General features: G+C 42.7%; 1 protein-coding gene across 2 annotated transcripts in view; it reads right to left on the bottom strand.

Moving 5' to 3' along the window:
- Positions 1–16,370, bottom strand: part of LOC311016396 (transcription initiation factor TFIID subunit 4) — an 80,089-nt gene that overhangs the window by 35,521 nt on the left and 28,198 nt on the right. For both annotated transcript variants that reach the window (XM_084014057.1, XM_084014058.1), the window contains 3 exons: positions 13,802–13,932; positions 10,079–10,204; positions 4,873–4,929 (listed from right to left, as the gene is read on the bottom strand). In XM_084014057.1, coding sequence (XP_083870183.1) covers positions 4,873–4,929; positions 10,079–10,204; positions 13,802–13,932 — 314 coding nt within the window. The remainder of the gene's footprint in view (positions 1–4,872; positions 4,930–10,078; positions 10,205–13,801; positions 13,933–16,370) is intronic.

The following is a 16,370-nucleotide window of genomic DNA, read 5'->3' as shown; positions in this document are numbered from 1 at the left end:
AAGGGCTAAATACGCTCCGTTTGCCCAGGGTTGCGCATATGTCACGTGAGCATTATTCTAATTCGACTCATAGGCTCTAACATATATGTTCTTAAAGTGCAGCAAGGCGGGATGTATAACTGCAGGCTTTTAATTGGAGCCGCGCACGGTTCAAAGTTGAGCTGGGGCGGAATTAATTCAGCCGAGGTTCAAGACATTTCAAGCAATGCTGGTGCGTCAAAGCGGGCAAAACAAATCTCTCAATGCCTGAAGAATAAAAAATATTTGAGGAAAATTATTCTTCCAAAAAACCTTTGAGTTTCCCATTAGACTTTGGTTTTTCTCAGGAATGACTCTGCAAGTGCCTCGCTGCGAGGGCGAAAACCAGAAAAGAGCAATAGTTTATGCTTGTCGGGTCCTTGACCAACTCATATTCACAATAAACACAGTAGTTTAGGATACAGTCTTCTTGGTTTGCCTCAGCAGCTGAATAGGCCCTACCGGGAGCTTTTGGCCACATTTTGGCCAGGTGTAGGGGCCAATTTGTCTTCCCCCTCTGCCTTCGTCTCTCTACGCCATCCACTCCTCTTCTCCAGTTCACTCGTTTCCTGTGTCCAGTTGCGCCTGCAGACGTGGTTGCGATGATGAATCTGTGGCTGCAGTGTGTCTGTGTGTCTGACATCGTGATGTATCTCCACTGGCCTTAACTCCCTCTCTATCTCTCTCTGCCTCCTCGTCCTCCCCCCCCCCCCCCCCCCCCCCCAAGTCTCCTTTTCTCTCCATCTCTTTGTCCCCCTCCCTCTCTCTCTCTTTCATTCTCTCACTCTCAATGATTAGGCATGGCCTGGCCTCCTGCCTCAGTGATGGAACAGACAGACCACACAGACTCACCATCATCACCAACAACAAAAAAACAGGAACTGAGCGCCACGATTTGCCCATTGATTTTCACTGGGGGCATTTTTTGAAATAGCCCATCTGACCTTTCGGCCAAATGGTTGTGAATGGAGGAAAAAGGGGCGCTAGAGCGCTCTGCCTCTCTCTCATGCAAAGCCTCTGCCAGCGTCTGTCTGAGCAGCCTGCTGTGCTGGTGACCAGGTTGTGGGATAAACTACTGGTGCAAATACAGGGACGCAATTGGAGGCGTGGCTATACTGTAGGTCAATTGATATCTGACTGCATTGGTAGGGTGGTAGCAACGGTAGTGAGTCCGTCGTAGCAACCATTGTAGCCCGCCCTAACGTATACCCTGCTTCATCGTCTATTTGACTCTACATGGACCATAATTGACTAAATGAACATCATGCTGTATTGAAGAAGACTTGAAACTAGAGATTGAGACCATAAACTCATGTTTACAATGTTTACTGAGGTAATAAATTAAGTGAGAAGTAGGGACATTTTCTCATAGACTTCTATACAATCAGACTTCTTTTTGCAGCCAGAGGAGTCGCCCCCTGATGGCCAGTAGGGAGAATGCAAGTTTAAGGCACTTCAGCTTGAGCTTCACTTTTCAGAACAGGAGGTTGTTGCCTGGTTTTAGCCCACGTTTTCTAATCCTGTCACCAGAATAATGTGTGGAAGTTTATTTCCTTTAGCTGAGAAATCATTTCTACCCAAATTGTGAGCCCCCTCCTCCGTGACCTCCACTGGCTCCCTGTTGCAGCACGCATCCAATTCAAGACGATGGCACTGGCCTTCAAGGCCACCAATGGAACGGCACCCATCTACCTTCAAACACTGGTCAAACCTCATGCCCCGATGCGAGCACTTCCCTCCTCTACTTCAGCTGGCCGGCTGGTACCACCATCGCTGAAATCAAACAAATGTCGCTCAGCAAAGTCCGGACTCTTCTCTGTTCTGGCGCCTCAGTGGTGGAACGAACTCCTGACCAATGACAGGACAGCAGAGTCACTGCCATCTTCAGAAAAAGGCACAAGACTCACCTGTTCAGACTTCACCTCGACTCTACATAGCATGACCCACTAACACCCCCCAAAAAAACACCATGTTCTTACCTATAGCACTCTGATCATAGCACTGTTGTTCTTAAGGTATGTTTGCTGAACAGCTACTACTTTACTCAGACGAGGACCGAACACTTGTTTCTATTTTCCGCTCTTACTTTATCGGCAATGATATGTTGTGGTTTCTTTCTTTTGACAAATGTACTTATTGTGAGTGGCTTTGGACAAAAGCATCTGCTAAATGCCCTAAATGTAAATGTAAAATGTAAATTTCTGAAAATAGTGAATAGTAAATATTTAAAACGTGATTTAAAATTTCCGATATTGTAATTAAGGTTTTATTGTGAAACCAGGTCTAGAAGACAGACCATGGAATCAAAGGTCTCGTCCCTTTGGGATCATGAATCTGCCGTGTGACCTTCAGTTGCTTGTAATATTGCGAGGTGTGCTGTGTCCTCAGATTTAGCCCGAGGGTGGCACAAGAAGAAAGCTCATGGTAATCTGCCTATTCCATTATTGTCTTCAAGTGAACATTTTGGCCTGCACTGAAGGGGGACGACAAAAACATTGGGATTTACAGTTTGATTTACACAAACATCAAAGTTCCACCAAATCAATCTACTTGAATCTTGTATTTTTTTACTAATCTACCCATATTGTTAGCAAAAGTAAAAATGTATATTTCTGTTACGCTATACGGATTAAAGAGAGACTGCATCATTCATGAAGGATCCCTTTTTCTTCCCACTACTTCCTATAAATTACGGATCTATGGATGGAGATGCTGCAAGTTGTACCTAAAGGCAAATAGGTGATTTTGGGCAATGCAAATTAAATTGACTTGACTTGACTGGGCATACAACATGAGCTTGACCGTTTGTAGCTGAGACCAAACGACACACAGCACCTGCCTTTTTAAAAAAAAACAAATGGTGTGCCGGCTCAGTTTACATGCCGACACTTGGTTCAAGTACATAACGCGCTGTAATTCCATCGCTCCAAAATGATGATTGTTTGGTGGAGGTGGTGATTTTGTGTGTGTGTGTGTGTGTGTGATCAGCGAGAGGCTGGCTCCTCTGCCCGTCGTCGCCTGGAAGAGTGGCTCGGGCTCATTATCCTGATGAAATTTGCACAGATGTGTGAGCTGCCGACAGACTCTGCAGTGACACAAACAGCCAACTCAGGTGATGGAAACTGGAGAGGCACGGGGGCTGAGAAACGACGGCCATTAAGAGAAAAAAGAAAGAGGTGAGGGAGGGGTGCTGTGTGTGTGTGTGTGTGTGTGTGTAGGTGGGTGGCGTTAGGAGTCCTCCTCGCCTCTATCTAGCGGCAGAAAGCATTACATAAAGTAAGGATTTCCAAACCACCTCCTTAAAATTCCAAATGAAAATGAAAATGAGCATACGGGCATGCGGCGTCTCCTCACGCGGCGCTAATCTGGCCGCATCCAGATGACGAGCGGACTGCCACTTAACAGGGAGGAGATCCGCTTTGATCACATGGCCCCTGGGGCAAACCTATCGCGCTGCCTATTACACTGCTTCATTTGCATATGTGGGGCTTATGGGTAGGCTGAGATGTAGTGCGAATGTTCTAAACTGCAGCAGGGCTCGCTGTTGCAAGAGGGAAAATGTCCGGGAGAGATGCAGAGGAAAAGACGGAGCGCTGCCAGTCGCCGGGGGTTACAGAAGTCCACTTGTCACTTGAAGGTCACAAGGTCAACACAACAGACTGCCTGAGTAAACCCTTAAAGTTGGACATACTTCAAACCACAATACCGAGTCGCCCCTGAGCAAGGCATTCACAGCGGGAATGTAAATGGCTGAGTGGCCGACATTAACAGACAGTGGTTGTGAAAATGGTGCTTTGCGAGTACAAATTCAGGTGTTCAGGAGAGTAAAGTGCTCCGTAAAGTTTACCCGGTTGAATAAAAGGCTTTTTTGAGAAGAGCAACTTAGAAGAAACCACATCCTTTAAGTTCTCCAACAACAACAACAGGTGAGTAGCGCTTGTTTTATGTATGGAAGCTCAAGACAATCCTCTTGATCTCTGTTACCACGCCAACGACTGAAAGCACCCGGTGAAGTTATTCTGGAGTAAACAAAGTAAAAAAAAAATAAAACAACCAAAACAAACGCAAACTTCCGCGGTGACAGAACTATTGCGTCTGCGTAAACAACATTAAGCAACCGCTGAAAGAAGAGTGGTCTACTTTCTGGGGTCCGCTGGGAATGGTACCATACACAGAACCTGCACTTAAAATAAGGAGGACACAGCGGCGTGCTGCCAACAGAAGGGCCCCTGCATCAGTAAAACACTTCTCAATTTGCAACACTATGCGTCGTGCCTCGGCCTATTACTTGGAGAGGGAAATAACTCTCTTTATTCCTTTGTAGCAGTAAAAGTTAATGTAGAGCATGAATTGGTGCATCCGAAACCCTCATTCTCTTGCTTTGCTTTTTCCCCCACACATCTTACTGAATTGTTGTTGACTATTTTACCAAGACACTTAAAAAAAACTCTCTTTCAAGTCATAATGTAGTAACTAGAGATAGTAGAGATATTATTATTGGCGTCTTCTTTTTTTTGTACATTTAAATGGCATTAACGGATAAGAAAATGCAGAATAAACCCACAAAGACTTGATTCTTCAGCAGTTAGTCTCAATTCAAACGGTGCATGATGAAGAGGCTGAAATAGATGAAGAAAGGAAAAAGAAGGGTGGGGGGGGGGGGTTGGAGGAAGTGGAGGCTGTCTTTGGTGAGCAGAAAATAATTTTCCACACACGGGCATCAATCGGCGCGAATAATTCCTCAAACTTTTTTAAGTCCGACTTTAAATGGCATTACATATGTAGCGAGGCATGAAAAATTAATACGCTGGAGTCGGGGAAATGTCAAGGGTAATGATCTCCGCAGCAGCTTACCTCCTTAGCTTTCTGTTTCAGTCGAGCTTGCTCTGGGTCCTCTTGCCTGGAGCGACTCTGTGGAGTAAAAAAAAAAAGAAGGGGAGGAGAGGGGAATGGGGGGGTGAAAACACAGGTTAACAGCTGTTTTAAGGAGCCCACCACCCTCCCCTCTCCCCGCTACTCATCTGTTGCTGCTGCAGCAAAAAATAGTGCAAAACGGGAACAGGATACAGAGGTGTCAAGGACATCGTATTTGAATTCAGAGAAGTGCAATGGATGGCCCCCCGGGGGGTGGTGGCCTTTAAACCCGCTCCAAATCCATCCCTAAATAAGCCGCTGGAGGGGGATTCTAATCAAAAGAGGTTATTAAAAAATCTGCAGGAGCCAGCACACACACACACACACACACACACACACACACACGAGCACAGGGCAAAGGATGTTGGTGAGTATCAGTGGCAGTGCTTGTGTGTCACCGTGAGCCAGTATGGCTATCCGTCCCTGTCTGTGTGTGTGTGTGTGTGTGTGTGTGTGTGTGTGCGTCCCTGGCGTAACAACACAGCACTTCTATTTTAATCAGCAGCCAAGATGGGTGAATGTGCTTGTCCCTGGGAATCCTTCACCACGCAGCCAAATGTACGGCTGACCACTGCAGGCAACACGGCACATCATGGTACGACGCGCTAACTGCTGCTACTTTTTTGTGTGTTTCTTTTAATCTATCTGGACATAATCTGTGTTCTCTGTTTAGCTCAGGTCCATGAAAGAAACAACTTTTACATTCTCTTAACGTCAAATGTTATAGAGCATGTAGTTCTTTGTCACATAAAAAAAAGCATATCACGTAAATTTAATATACAATATAAGAGCATTGATATCTATTTTCCATGTATCCTTCCAATACTAAATCAACCAGAGTGATGGCCTGCCCTCCTCCCACCTCTCCTCCCTTCCTCTCCTCCTCCTCTCGGCTTATAGAAGCTCCTCGCAGCCTCCCTGCTAATTGGCTTTAAATATATCAGGCGGTTCACGTACTAGTCGGTATCTCAACTATCACTAATGTGTTTGCCCCGCGGCCGGCCGGAGCACCCCTCCAGACTTGAGTCATCCTCTAAAAGGACAGAGTAGAGGAAGGGGGAGCTGTGAGGAGAGGAGGAGGAGGGCCGGGATGGGGTGGGGTTATTTGAGCGGGTTTCTTGTTCAAGAGGTCAAATTAGTAGGCAATCAAGCAGGAGGGAGGCTGGCGGGGGAGGAAGGGTGGCGGAGGAGTGGGAGGGGTTGGTACAGATGGACTGTTTACAAAGGGCAGCGGTGCCACTGGCATGCTTTACATCTCCTCTGTCAGCTGCCCTGGTTTCCTCACTTACAGCAGCGAGCAGAGGGGAGAAGAGCTCTCTGAAATAACACGGACTGAACTCCAAACTCCCGCATATGATCATCCGTGATGTTGATCATATTCCAGGAGTGATTTTGGTTTTTATTTTTTTTATTTTTTACCTCGACAAGTTTTGTCTACTTTTGCTTCGCCACTCTGCTTTCTATCGTTGCCCAGATGATTTCTGAAAGTCCCCAAAGAGTTTTACTTGTTTCTTTTAGCTGTGGGTTGTATGTGCAAAGAGTCAAGTTAATATTCTGTCAATACGTTCTCCCAAATGGGTGAAACTTATATTCCTATAATTCCTCATACAGTAGTCGCTGCCACATTTATTTAACATTGTGTTTTTTTTCTCATTTGCTTTACACATGACTGCAGGTTAAAACCATAAATATGAACCGAATTATCCAATAACCAACATCGAGCTTCACTTTACACCTGTTTTTAAATGGGACCGCAGTCGTGTTGTATGTCGGGGAAAAAGAGAGATGAGACACTTATGCAATGTGTCTTCTGGCTGCGTAGCATTATGGAGCTTTGAGCTTTATGATCTATTCAGCGGAGGATTTATCCCTGTATACCGGTTGGTTTTAAATGGAGAGTGCGATTAAAAAACGATATCAAAACGTGACATTTACAGTTTGACAGTTATAATTGGTAGTAAGAAAAATATCACACTGACAAAACAAGAATAGAAAAGGATAATGAGGAAGTTTCTAAACAGCGTTGAGGGTGGAAAAGAGATTTTTATACAACGCAATAACAGGCGGTGTGTCGGTTTAATATATTGTACAATCATTTGCTCTCCAAACTTCTGCTTGAACTGAAACGCCATGGCAACAGGCGCTAAAAAAACCACAGACACGGCTCAGAAGTGAAGTCGAACTATCCTCAACGATGCTCCTGCAATCCAAGAAGCCCCGAGGAGAAGCCCTTCCAACGAGGACTTACAAAAGTTCTTCACTAAACCCGTTAATGAATTGAACTGTTTGCAGTAATAAAAAAAACTAAGAAAAAAAACGCTGTTTAAGCACATAGACCTGGGCACTGACAGAGGACATAAAAGCGTCACTATTCATTTTTTTAACAACGCACTTCACAGTGTCGTTTTCCTGCTGAGGCAGTGTCTTTTTTCACAACCAGGATCGAGGCTATCTGGCTTCTGCTAAGAGGGGAAAAAAAAAAACACAGACAGGTCATGAGGTTTGGTGGCCAGTGTTCATCAACTAGAGGATTTTCTAATATCCTGCATGGCAGGACCGGAGCGTAATAATGCAATTAAGACGGTGAGGTGTGCTGCAATGAGAATCTTTACTGTGGGACATTTGCTCCATTCAAAATTAATTAAATTAACCTAGCTTTCTGCTAATGGGGCACCGCGAGGCATTTTCATTTGCAAAAGAATCTCTCTCTCTCTTTTTTTTTATTGGTTAGTGGTGATCTTTCCAAATTTAAAGAACTTTTTTTGACTGATAAACAAATGTGTCTACGTGCACAGACCTGGGATCAGAGCAGTGGACGGGTGACAACGCCGGGCGGAAATTAGTCGTTTTAATACTTTCCTGCAAAGTTAGTGCAGGTATTTCTTTTGGGTGTGTTTTATTGTGGTATTGTGGTAAACGTGACACCTTCACTCTAAATCAGAGGTCATCTACGTTTTTCAGTCCGAGGACCCCCTATTATATATCGTATGAAATCGTGTTGCTTATTAAACCGGGTCAATAATAATTAATAAATATAAAATGCTAAATTTAAATTTAAATGCTAAGCCATTAAAATAATAATTGTTGACAGATGCATATATTTATAGAACATATTGTAACTCTATAGTCTACAATTTCACATTAACACAACAATTAACATATATATTAATAATATTTTCTTATTCGATGTTGCATGTGTGTTAATGTGTATTTTGGGACATCATTTTGGAAGAATTTGGGAAGATCTCTGCCCTAAATGCAACTATTTACAGTGTTTTACAAAAGCACAAAAGCTCACTTATGTCCTTGAATAAAAATACATTAACTAATATATACCGGTATACGTCTTCTTAAAGTATTTTGCGTTGATATAAACCATACCACAAACCACATGACTTCACATTACCACTAACCGCTTTTGGAACGTTTCTATGCAACTGTAGAGACTGTGACCCTCCTCATAACGTCATATAACACAGTGAACATTGTACATTATAAAGAGTTACTACTTTTTCCACCTTTATAGCCTCACACAACAGCTAATCAAGATGCTAAGGTGTGCTGATTATTATTGGATATGAGCCTTGCTCTATTCCAGGTGGTTTAAATGATTCCCCTGCCTTGGCAGTAAAGCGGGTTTTAGCAACTGGTTGCTGTTGAAATGTTGGCCGGCGATTAGATCGCCTGTAGTAAGGATTGAGTTTGAAAACGGTTTGTGTTGCAGTTGAGATGAAGTGCACACCACTCCGCCAAAAGCCAGGAACAACACTTGTACAGAAACTATTTTTTTTAAATATTGCAATCAGAGATAGAAAATGAAACCCTGACACGTCTTAAAGTCGAGCTGAAATGGTAACACAACAAAAAATGCATTTTTAACCCCTTTAGATCACGTCCCCCACACATAATTATTTCTTGGTATAACAAAATCCAATATGTTTGCGTGTTTATGTGCTTCCATCAGCAAGAACAGACCTGTTTCCACATATAATATCATGGCATCCATCCATCAATCAATCTGCAACTTTTAGCAGCACAGAGATGGAGAAGGTCACAACCTCAACTTTCCAACCATCCAATTCCTCCCAACGTTACGACCCGCCTGTCTGACCTGTTTCACTCAGAAATACGTCACAGTACGGACGATAGATACTCTTGTAATGCCGTTTCAGCTCGACTTAAAAGTTGTGATCAACTTCATATTACTGTAGTTTATTACCGACCTCTACATCCAGCCGCGCAGCCATTTTTTTAGTTGTTGTTTGTTGTAACTTTAAACAAAGCAACTATCTCTGTTCCTGATTACTGATTCAGTTTATTCCAAGCTACGCGTAACAACAGGCAGAATCTTCAAAAACAGCCCTGAGCAAAGTGCATCAGGCAAAACAGCTGAGGAGCCTGAGGAGCCGGGGTGCGGTATCGACCATGCGATCAAATGTGGATTCAAGGAGACGTGGAGCTCCTGATGTTGCTCTGCTGTTGGATGAGGAGGGGGGAAAAAAGGGTTTGGGATTCTTGACATATTAAAATCATAGTTCATCGATATTAAAAGCCGTGAATGCAAACCTTTCGTTTGCCATTGTCTTGCTTGATGTGATTGGCTGCCTGGGTGTGACATTAAGGGGCGGTTAGCGGCGTATTCTGTAGGAAAACAATGGTTTTGCAGGCGGCCCTCACCGCTTTTGTAAAAATGCACCAGGGCAACATGTAGTTGTGTCTGTACGGTATACTGATAGATAGCTGGACAGAACTAAAACATGCCCTGACACTGAGAAATCTGTACTCTTTTTTTTTTTTTTTTTAAACTGATGCTCTGTTTCACCTGAGCTGTCAAGGCATTTGATAGAGGGATATTGTGCGGGTTGTACATGGGGGTGTGTGGGTGAGTGTGTGCCCCCCTCTCCCCCCCCCTTTGCTGTGTCCGGTGGAGGAAGAGCCAGGACAGAGGGGCCCTCGGGCCAGGAGCCTGGGAGGACGCAGGGAGGTCACTTCATCCACTGGTGTCACACTCTAATTCATCTGTCAGAGGTTGCTCAGGAGCAACACACACACACACACACGAGTACATAAACAGACACTGTTGCACGGGGACATAACAACCCTCTCTATCAGACACACACGCAGTAGGACGGTGACGCTGACTTACTTTAGCGGCTTTCAACAGGATCTCTCTCTCCTGCTCGTCCTTCCTCTGCTTCTCCATTCTCTCCAGCTGCTCGAAGAAGCGGAGCTGAGAGCGAACGTCCGCCGACTGCTCGTAGCACTCATCATCCTGGAAGGAGATAGAGAGAAAATCACTGCGACGAGTCCCTTTAAGTGGCTCCGTCTGAGGCTTTGGGCACACGTGTCTGAGGTTCAGGGGCGGCCCTCAACCCATCAACGCACCCTAAATCATCTCACACTGTAAATAAAAAAGTATGCAGACGAATCATTGTCTGAAATCAAAGAACAGGAACAGCAACGTAGTAATTACCGTGATAAATAATGGGGTCTCTCAACATTTGCAAATAAAAAGTGCTGTTCACCAGATGAATAATTAGATCTGATAAGATTGTAGAGCTACAGTTAACTAATGATTATTTTCATTATGAAGTAATCATTAAAAAAAGGTTCTGTTTGATTAATCATGATTTAAAATAATATAGAACAGATAAAAGCAGCAATTACCAACATTGAGAAGGTGAAACAAGCAATTTAGCCATTTTGCTTAAAAAAAATAAAGCAGACAAATAATCGATAAAAAAAATTGCTGCTGATCAACTTTTTGCCAATTGACTGATGGAATAATTAACTAATCAGTTCAGCACTACTCCACACTGATAATCTAGAAAAACAGGGTAGAAAGAGTAAATTGCCAAAAAGTTTGAATATGTGCATGATCAGAATAAAACAACTTAATGTGAGCAGAGCAGACAGCCACAAAGTACTTTGTATTTATTAATACATTAATATGTAATTTGAACGGCAGAGTAAAACGCTCCTTTAGTTCTTACCTTTCACAATAAAAGCCCTAGACATTTATGCGGCATCGCTGCTGACCAGGGGAAGTTAAATTATAACAAAGTATCTTATAATGTATATTTATTATAAGAATGTCTGTATTTATTATGGATGGTCCACCAGCTGTCACTGATCTGGGAGTTTTAACTGTGCGTCTGAAAAGCATTTTTTCATTTTGCCAATGAGCTCACTATATAGTAAGTCCTATACATAGACCTCCCTGGATAGTGAGTAGGGAAGAGTGAATGAGTGAGTGGTATCGGTACAACATTATACAAATATTAAAATAAGCGCCTTTATCATTAATTGCACAATCGCTAACTTTTATACTATTTAAAGACGATGCTTCTCTTTTCATACGGCGCATCACCTCCCACTTGGGAAATGGAAAGGCAAGTGGAAAAACAACTTTTGTAGGCCATGAAAAGTTAATAGGATAATTGCATATTTCACATGTCTGTGTGTCTGTATGTTCTCCTCTTGAACTTGATTCCTATATGACTGTGTGTGTGTGACTGTGTGTGTGTGTGTGTCAGGTCTGTGTTTGAGTGTGTTTCCATGAGTGGATGACAGAAGCTGGGTGGCACAGAGCACAAAGACACATCAGAGGAGGCTCATCGCCAGCACCCCCCCTCTCATCCAGCCTCACTCCTCTTTGTTGCAACGCTGAGCCTGCACTCTTGCCGTAGCTCCTGCCGCTGCTGCCGAAGCCCGGCTGCTCTTTAAGGCCGCTTTGTCTTTTGGTCTTTTCTCTTTTTTTTTCCGCTGATGTCAACAGAGTGGCTTCACAGAGCTCCGTGCGTCTCTCTCACACACCTCATTTACAAAACCACAAAAAAGGAAACGAACGAATAGAAGAAGAAGAAGAAGAAGCACCAAACAAGATGGGGACAGCGATGCTCTTCCTCCCTCCTCCTGTTCCTCCCATCTTGGTGTCAGGAAAAACACATTTTCAAAGTTTCCCCCCAACCACGCTAAGATTTCGGCTCGTAGTGAAGATGGATTTGTGCTTTAATGTACACCAATTAAATGTGGTTATATAGTTGCATTCAAGGGCTACAGGAGATAAAGTCACCGATAAATGAGAAAAGTATGCGGGAACGCAGACGAGCACTTAGAAGTTGTTTTGTACCTCAAGTTTGGGCTGACGCTGGAGCTCTCCTGTTTATCAACTTAAAGGTAAAAAAAAAAATACGTCTCATATTAACTTTTATGTGTTTACGTTAGTGGTACACTTGGATTTCTGTCTGTGAGTTCATGCGTGAGACAGATAAAAGTGTGTCTGTGTGCATGGCACCCCACGTCAGTGTGGGAATGTTGGAGCGTATACAAGCCCACACGAGTCGGTTTGTGTGTTTAAATGTGTGTGTGTCCCGATGAAGTTTCTTTCCCAACTCTGTGAAAGTGAATATTATGTACGTTGCCATATATATTTATACATATCCATCAGTGGATTTACCTATGGCATGTTGCCAGTTTGGAGAAACTATAGACCGCAGCAAAGCGATGTACCGCTATGGACACCAGCTTAGTTTACATCCTAAAGTCATAGATTAACAAACAAACTCTGCAATCCATTCAGCAGACCAGCAACTCCCGTCTTCTGAAAGGTAAAATTGCTGTTTTTGTCAATGGGGGATTTGAATCTATCCGCTTCAGTTCCCCTTCAGTTCCCCGTTGGGGAAGGACTTTGAATTCAAGGTAAAGCGGTCTAAAATATTCTAAATATAACGTACAATTAAGCTAATAGTCATCTTTTTCACTCCATGGACAACAACAGTTACTTTACCTTGTAGACACGCGAGTACATACAATTCTGAACCAACCAATTCAGTTATTAACTTAAGACAGCTAACGTTGATTCAGCTTTTATTCATAATCTTATTAATTAGCTAACTTAGTAACCTGCTTTTTATATTATATTTACCGATGCTCTTGAAATATTTAATCATAATTGGTCAACACATTTTTGGACAAAAAAATTTGAATGTGGCTTTCTCAGGGATCATTTTCCAGTATTTTGCTTTTTGCACACCAATGGAGGCTGCTGGCCTAGTTTTAGGTCTTCCTCAAAGACACTTGTAGGTAGGAAGATTCAGGGATCGAACACCAACTCTCCAATTAATGAGCCACAGGCGCCCGAAGTAGTACATGCAGCAGAGAGGAAGGGATGCTGATTGGCTACAGTGAGTGCAAGGCCATTAATGGAGGGTAAGGAGATTTCTATAAAATACTGTATCATTTTCAACGTAATCCTGCTCAACTTTTACTCCAAATTATAGGCTTAATATTAAGCTGTATGTTAGGTGTTAGGGATAAAATTTAAAATCCATGTTCAAGGCACCTTGTAGTACCCCATTACACCACACCGCACTCCCAGAATGCACGGTAACTTATGGTTCCTGGAGTCACCCAAAGAAGGATGGGAATCAGATCCTTTGGCTATCAAGCTCCCCTCCTGTGAAACCAGCACCCTCTCCACATATAAGAGTACGCTTATGTCTTTCCTTTTTGATCATGCTTAAACATAGGGCTGGCTCACGCTTGTCTTGGACCAGCTCTTAGTTAAGCTGTGATAGGCCTAGACTGCTAGACTGCACTGTTGCTCGCCCTGCGGTTTCTTTTAAAGGAGTTGTTCCTCATCTAATGCAGGATCCAGGACCAGAGGATGCCGTATGCTGTAGATTTTAAAGCCCTCTGAGGCAAATTTGTGATGTCGGGCTACATAAATACAATTTTATTGAATAGTAGACTAATAAGCTTTAAAATATGTGGCAGGGAATGTGAAAGACGACTTGTCGGCGCACAATGAGTTGAATGGCTCATCACACCTCTGCTTTGTGGGTGTGTGTGTTTGGGTTCTTCTTACCTTACAGGAGTCCAGTCGGTGCTGTGCGATGGTAGAAACCTTTTCTACCACGGTTCGAAGTCGTGACTGTGTGGCGTGTGAGATGAATGTGACCGTCTCCATGGGGACCTCTGTGACTCCAAACTTCTTAGCTGTAAAGGACACACACATACACTTTGATGAAGCTCTTTACATCAGTGTAATATTCATATGAATTCGACACCTCCTCCTCAAACAACAGGTACAGTTAGTACTTTTGCGTCTCATAATTGAAACAAAAATTCTCGAATGCGCCTCGCTGATTCTGTCGCAATTAAAATGTTGATCCTTCACTTTACCATTCGGGAATTGTATTAACACAGACGTTATTCATTTAATTTACTAAAGGGATGAACGGGAAGAAAGTGATTGTTTTTGCTCGTTTCGCCATTTCAAGAAAAACAACAGCTAAGCAGGTAGGAGGTAATTGTTTCACTCCCAACACACAACCATTCATTGCAAGACACCCCAACAATCACAACTTGTATTCTCCACTCATACACACACATACACGTCTACTGTACTCTCTCTCTCTCTCTCTCTCTCTCTCTCTCACACACACACACACACACACACACACAGACAAACTGTCTGGATTAGCACGTGCAATTAACTGCCAGAAATAGGACTCATCACACAGAAAAGTTAATTTGTTTCACAGTCTTAGTGCAAATTCCAGAGTGGCTTTACTTGCTAAGCTCCTTCAAGTGTGTAAACGACATTGACCATCTCTTTTTCGCAGGAGAAGGATAATTTAGTTTCCTTGGAGCAAAACTCATCTGAAGTCATAACAAAGGAGAGGAGGACAGACTTTGGTGGGGTTACTATCGGTTTCCAACTTCCTTTTAAATTATTCCATTACCATAATTTTCTCTCTGGCACCCTTTTAAGTAAACCACACCAATTATTTAAATCAGCTGAACAATACATATACTGCTCACCCGCCCAAGCTTTGAAATGGATAGAGGGAGCCCTGTTAGCCTTATAATTGCAGTGGCAATACATGTGGCAATGTCACAAGGTCAAAGAAAAACACTAATAGGCTCCTGCTTCCTGAAAAATAAGATCTTTCAGGGACATTAATATTTCAGAGAAAGTTAAAGAGACTTAAAACGAGAGACACGTTACTGTGAGCAAAAACAAAATAACATGAACTTGTATTCGTACAAATCACTATTATTCACAGAGGGGAAAAAGGGCCTGAAAACAGACTAATGAACTCACAGCTTCAATGTTTTGTTTAATGTCTACAGGACAGAACAGATAACAGGAATAATCTGCACCAAACAGATGGTGTCTATTGTGAAAGTAGAGGGACTCAGAAAACAGGATAGCAAAATTTCATTTTAGACAGGTATTCTACATGTATCTATTATTGTATTCATAAATTAAGCTCCTTTTCTGGATCTAATACTTTGTTTTACCCATTTTAAGCACTAAATGAAATGTGTATTTTTAAAAGGATTTGAATGAAAAAGAATTTGACTTCAACTTCTCAGCTTTAGAGTCATTTATCTCTGAAAATGAGACTGAAACTTGTAGCTGAGTCTTGTCTGCGAATTTTTACCAGCAACACCTGGGTTTTATGTTGTTTATTTAAAAAGTGAACTGAAAAAAAACATGAAAAAATTGAGGAAATGATTGCAACATCTTCAGTTGGGTGGAAATTTGCATCCATGCCAGCGGCATGGCGATAGGGATTCCAATGTCAGACAGTCTGTGTGTGCATGAAGTACTAAGTTGTTTCATTTGCTATCTATTAGCTAGCTATCTTGCTATATCGGTACGATATATCAAGTAGGAGCTATGTAAACAATGAATTATAAGGTTCATCATAGATCATGTATGTATTTTTCGATGATTCCGTGTCATGCTGCTCTCTTGTTTGATATCACTACTGTCTGCTCATCACTTTCAACACAACATGCGGCATCAAGCAATCCAACAGAGAGAGACACACACAATCTGCATGGAGGCCTGCTAACTTGAATATTTATTTAGTATAGAACCGAATGGTATCCATAGCAACAAGGGTCCCCCTGAAAAGTAGTTGGCAGTGAACATGGAAAAGGTCCTGAATGACCCAACTATACCGGTTTATGCCCACCTGCAAATATGTGATTCTTTCTTTCGTCTTCCCACGAACACAAAACAACCCAAGATCCTCCTGAGAAACCTGAAATCAGGGCAGCTGCACCTGAACCTTTTCTGGGAGACAGCAAGGAGCTCAGACTTGCATGTGCTGATCTTCATCCTGATCACGATAAGATCAGAATAATTAGTATTGGACATCAGGAGTCAGGATCCAGTGAAGGACCACTCCATCCACAAATAGGTTTCATCATCTCCTTTCAAGGACCCAAGAAAAAGTCTTCCTTGATTCCTCGTCCAGTCCCCTCTTTTCAAAAATAGGGAGCAGCAACCTTTTGCCAATGCAAGGGCAATATTCCTGACACCGATGCAACATTCAAGACATGTTTAGCCTGACAGCTTAACAATATCCAGAGACTTTTGATACATTTACTATGTTTTATGTAAGGGTTTTAAGCAT

The sequence above is a fragment of the Eutrigla gurnardus genome (genome assembly GCF_963514095.1).
Source record: "Eutrigla gurnardus genome assembly, chromosome: 1".
Lineage (NCBI taxonomy): Eukaryota > Metazoa > Chordata > Actinopteri > Perciformes > Triglidae > Eutrigla > Eutrigla gurnardus.
Note: the sequence above shows the minus strand (reverse complement) of the source record. Positions and strands in the feature narration are given on the sequence as shown.